At 36.8% G+C, this 5,559-nt stretch overlaps 1 protein-coding gene across 1 annotated transcript; it reads right to left on the minus strand.

The window, feature by feature from the left end:
• Positions 1 to 346: 346 nt before the first annotated feature.
• LOC108465523 (PHD finger protein At1g33420-like) lies at positions 347 to 4,589 on the minus strand. The gene is made up of 5 exons (XM_053020591.1): positions 4,152 to 4,589; positions 3,293 to 3,419; positions 2,765 to 2,980; positions 1,498 to 2,106; positions 347 to 1,314 (listed from the first exon to the last, which is right to left on the minus strand). Exons 1-5 carry the CDS (start codon positions 4,480 to 4,482, stop codon positions 561 to 563), a joined length of 2,037 nt encoding a protein of 678 aa, XP_052876551.1. The 5' UTR covers positions 4,483 to 4,589; the 3' UTR covers positions 347 to 560.
• Between the last annotated feature and the right edge of the window lie 970 nt (positions 4,590 to 5,559).

The following is a 5,559-nucleotide window of genomic DNA, read 5'->3' on the forward strand; positions in this document are numbered from 1 at the left end:
GAAAGAAGAAGTATGATCAATCCACAACCCTTGGAGACCAGAAGCTTCTTTGGGTTCTTAGGCTTTTTTGGACATGATTTCTTAGTTATTAAGAGAAGAAATGAATAGGATTAGGCCATATATTTATCTTTCTTTCATGAGATTTCGATCAAAGGGTTAAAGATATGTGATAGTTGGAAACTTATAAGGTTAAAAGGAAGTATTGGTGACAAAAAGCAATCGGTATCTTACATTTGACTCAAAGGCCTCACAAATAACGTAAATTATCACCCCCAAAATAAAAACCAAATGGATATAGAGGGCACCCAAAAATACTGTGGAAAAGAAAACTCCAAGGGAATGATCATTCCTCATATGCTACCCCTTTTTTCCTTCTTTAAATTAAATCAACTTAGCAAAATTATATACAAAGAAACAAATAACTGCCTTGGCGACTTTAAGCCAGTTACTATTTATGTACACATTGATAAAACCTCCCTTTAAACACCAAAAATATCCCCTGATTTCAACGAACGTCATAAGAAGTTGCCAAGCAATTTCCAAAGCTTCCACTCTCATTCTTACACTGTACAACAGAGAGTCATCTGTAGCGATTCTTTGCATCTACTGCAAACAAACTTGGCAGGCACTGCATCAGATTCGTTAATTCCGAAACATCTTGTGTGCAGCCACACCCCACAAACATCACACGCCAACATCCTTTCCCCATCATCATCCTTAGCTCCACATGTGCAATCCACTGTCCACCTCTCGACCCCCCTTTCCAACCTATATTTACTAAGCCCGTTTTTTCCCAAGCATCTCCCTCGAACTCGAACAGATCCTGTTGACCCCAACAATAACTTGACCTGGGTGGAATCCTCCACACCAGTATAACCAAGCAACTCTTCAGCTTGGAATCTTCTGAATGCCAAGTATACTTCTTGAAAAGCCTTCGAAGCTTCGATCTTAAGGTCTAATACAATAGCATTTATGGGTAACACTACTAATTCTGCAGGTGGATCCGGAGTGATTTCTTTATGTTGATCCATTAGCTCCAACTCACATGAGATGCAAATTACATCTTCATTCCCACTTGATAATTTTTCATTATTGTAATGTTTCACAAATTGCTTGCAGTCAAGGAGCTTCTCAGCTGAGCTGATGGTAAGATTTCTTATTGCATCGGGAAGGCAGGTCGACATGGTTTGAGGATGAAGTATGGATTCATACAATAATTTAAGATCTTGCTTAAGAATTTCCTTAGATGGAGGAAAATTAGGAACACAATTATCATTGCAATTGGTGGTGATGGAAACATTTTGAGGCTCAAGTCTGTAAAAGATGAAAACAACATATTAGAGTACGTACTATAAGAGATTAAATGATCAATAAATAGAAGGATCAGTAATTATCCTATGATTAATAAATTGTTCAGAGATTGAAAAATCTAATGGTTGCACCTGCTAAAGACATGTTTGTGCAAATAAGGGCATGTAAAGAGACCAAATCACATACCTATACTCGAGACAACCAGAATTAGGATTGTGTCTTGCCTTAACAACCATTCCTTCTACGGCCAATTTCCCATTAAGTTCCATGAGGCAATGATCGAGGAGTGTTGGAGGAGCCACTCTACAGACAGCTCCCCTAAGAGCACGAGAACTTACCCAGTTTGAACCAGATACCGCACGAAGTACTCTAAACATTGCCTCTTCAACTCGTACAACATCAACTCTACTCCATGATAGAACACCTGAAGCACGTTGTTTCTTGAAGGTAGCATCCCCAACCCTTAAGGAAGACTTATGGGCATCATGGATCAACCTTATCAGAAAACAAAAGACATCTTTTATATTTAGAAGCTCACACTTCGATAAAGACCGATAAAATGAGATAACATCCTGAAGTCGAGTACTAGGTTTCGATCCTTCCGGTAGAAACATGGATAATGGAAGGCTAGAAAGAGTCTCAATAGCAGATCTATATGCATCAAATGTCAGGGCAAAACTACCAGCACCAAATTCATAACCCCAATCCCCATACCATGGATGGCCTTTGGTAATGGCATGAAGTAGCCGGTATTCCAACCCATACTTCTTTGACACATCTGTCACACTTACCTTCCTGTTTGTATGATAATGCAGAACAGTAAGACAATAACTCCATAACATGACAAAGTTCAATCATATAGCTAAATGAATCCAAGTAATATGTAAATTGATCAACCATACAAAATAAGAAAACATAACAAAACTGATCATAATATTGTTTGAGAAAATTCATTACAAAGCCCTTAAATAGGACATACATATCCAAATAACTATTAGCACAAGATGATACCCTCAACCATTTTCTTTTTTGGCAAGAAAAAGATTTACACTAACCCAATTAAATATTTGCAATTTACATAGAAGTTATTTAAATAATTTGGTAGTGTTTTATGACTAATACTAGATAATTTAAAGGAAGATATTAATATCAAATGTTAACAAGTTTTTCTCCTATTCCTTTTTTTCCATTTTTTTTTCTTGGGGGTGAAGGGAAGGGAAAGGAAGTGTTGGGTTGGGTTGGGTTGGGTTATAGATGGGATTTAAAATGATCATTGCAAAAACTAATTAAAAATAACTTTTTTTTATAAAGTAAAAAGGGTCTAATTAGTGGCACTATTTGTATACTTATACAAAGGAAGGAACAACATTAGCAGTGGCAAGACAATGACAGTGTCTATTCTTGAATATATAATGATCAAATTTGCAAGGAAAGAAGCACTAAGATTTTTTACCTGACACCAAGGGTTTTACATAGTCGATCCCAAAAGTCCATGATATGGCATCCTGAAAGGACCCTTGAACCCCCTTCCCTGCCATTGACCCTAAGAAGGTGACCGTAACCATTAGAATGGATTACACCATGTAAAAGATGAGTGGTGTCCTCTAATTGGTGATACACCCAATCCTCTACATCATCTGTAGTTGTCACATAGTTGCATGACTTACACCTGGAAAAAATTGATGCACAAAATTAAAGCATAATTAGGACGATCAAAATTGGAAATAAATTAACAGATTAGCATGATAACTCATGTAAAACCCAATTCGATATTGCCTAAAATTAACAAATTAGTATATTCTTAAAAAACTGTGCACAATCACAAACGACGACATAATTTAGACCACCTGGACAGTTGAATATATGTAATTAGTAAAAGTAGACAACTTGGACTATCCATTCATATTTGTAAGAATGGACATAAGAAGATCACATTTACTTGAGATAAAGAATTGTAAGGAAAAAAGAATGAGTTAAAGACCTTAATTCCGATAAATGTAGGATATCTCCACAACGCACACATGGTTTATGGTAGCCACCGATGGAATTACCGTCCACTTTTATGATGAAGTGGTAGCGTTTAGAACATACTGGATGTTCACTCCACCCTAATACACATTCATCGGCAAAAGGAAAACATTATTCAGAGATGACCCATCAAGGAGACAAATGGACAAGTAAGTGTGGTAAGATTTTTACTTTAAAAAGAAGTCCATAAAATAAAAAAGAATTCAAAAAAAATATGTGATATGATGACCTGTTAAAAGACAATTGTACAAGGAAGAGAGAAGTTTGAGAAACTTAAATAGCAATAGATAGATGTGACATGTGATGTGAAAGGTGTTGTCAGTAAAATAAAAAAACTATGATGGGTATAATGGTAAAATAAAAATACAGAAAAATATATAATGATATGTCCAGTCAACATTGAAACCCGCCACTCAAGCACACATGCCTCCACCTACAATTTTATATTTATTTATTTATTTATTATTTACTATAAATCTAAAATCAAGCAAACGAGTCATTTCATGATTTTTTTCTCACGAGACATTCGCAGCTCTCAAACCAATTCAACTCACCTAACCACCCTTTATTAATTTATTAATTATTATTATTATAATGGCCTTTGTCTATCTTCTTGTTAATTTCAGCAAAGTAAATAAAAAATATTACTTTTATTTTAGTATTATTATTATTAAGCTCATTTATTAGGAATGCTATTTCCACAGAAATTGCAACCGGGCGAGGCAACCGAGGGAAAACGGAAATGCAAAGAAAATGCCTAGAGATGTGTGTAAGACATAGAATCGGTCAATGAATCGATCTGATCTACTTACCAACAACTCGGCACTGGTCACAGTAGACGGATCTAGATCTAGCGACATCCTCCTCCACCACGTCTAGACAGACCACGGAGGAAGAGGGATCAAAGTTGTCGGTCACGTCATCGACTCTGAAGACGATTTGCCAAATCATCATGTGAGGGAAAAGCGACGAAAGAGGCGGCAAGAGTGCGTACTTCGTTAAAAAAGACCTAATGTTGGCACGAAATGGCGTGGTACTACCAAATCCAAAGGAAGAGGAAGTGGAAGGGAACGTCAAGAAGTCATAGAGATCAACTGTTACTCTTCTCTTTATCCTTTTCATGGGCACAGCATTGACAACCATGCTGAAAAATGTGGTGGTGCGTGTATCCGGTTCAGAGTGCGTGAGGAAGAATTTAAGGGAGAGACCGGGTGGATCTAATAGAGGAGAAGGATCTTGGTTGAAAAGGGCGGGGGATTTAGATTTCGCTCAAGCAATCGGATTTGGGATCGTTGAAGTCGAAGTCATCCACACTATCAAGCCTCCATTTTGGTATAAATTTTTTGTTGAACTTGAGATGGCATGTATAGGACTACCCTTGTTTGTTAAATATGTTGTAATGTAAGTATGTACGGCCATGCGAAAATGGCTCGAAAAGGAAGCATGAACTTAGACTAATTGTGGGTTGTATGTATATATTTTGTGTCATGATGTGGCTATGGCTTGAAATGGGAATGTTGGTCATATGATCAGCCATTGGCATGGTTAAAATGATCATATATGAACCTATGTATGGTAAGACTAGTTGAATCATGGAGACCACCAAATAGGTAAGTCCTATCTTAAAAACAGATGCTGCCAGCTGCAGTGGCATGAATGTGAAAAATCACCAAAATTCATAGGAATGAAATTAAATAGTGAATAAGCTATATAAATGAACCTTGATGAGTCTATTTTCATATGGAAGAAACGAAATGGTCATAGGAGTTACAGGTTAAGAGATATTAAAGCTATTGTAAGACAGGGCCAGAATGGTTTCTGGGTTCCCTGTCGCAACTTTAAAAATTCACTATAAATTATCCAAAAAGAATTAGGAGATATACCTTATATTTACAGATTCCATTTTGAGTCTAGTTTCATTAGAAACAAACGACACCAGCATCAAAGCCCTGTACAGAGAGATATTCAAGTTACACCGCGCGAAGGTCAGAGCAGTCGATCCCTGTAACAGGGTAACTTTAGCTAATAAACTGTACCAATTGGCCCGACCAAAATCCTAGAAATAAATCCATGGATGGATATATGAGTCTAAATTCAGGAAAATTTACGAAACCAGTTTCCGAGTTTTGAAACTCGAGACATGATTTTAAGGCGACAGTGACGCAGTTTTTCAGCCTGACTGGAAATGTCAAATTGGTGGGCAAAAACATGTGAACTTGG

Source organism: Gossypium arboreum, chromosome 10 (assembly GCF_025698485.1).
Source record: "Gossypium arboreum isolate Shixiya-1 chromosome 10, ASM2569848v2, whole genome shotgun sequence".
NCBI lineage: Eukaryota > Viridiplantae > Streptophyta > Magnoliopsida > Malvales > Malvaceae > Gossypium > Gossypium arboreum.

Coding starts and splice junctions, on each gene's coding strand:
- LOC108465523 (XM_053020591.1), bottom strand. CDS start 4,482: ATGGTTGTCAATGCTGTGCCCATGAAAAGGATAAAGAGAAGAGTAACA. Junction 3,420..4,151: donor TGACCAGTGCCGAGTTGTTG/GTAAGTAGATCA, acceptor AATGTGTATTAG/GGTGGAGTGAACATCCAGTA. Junction 1,315..1,497: donor TCTGGTTGTCTCGAGTATAG/GTATGTGATTTG, acceptor CATCTTTTACAG/ACTTGAGCCTCAAAATGTTT.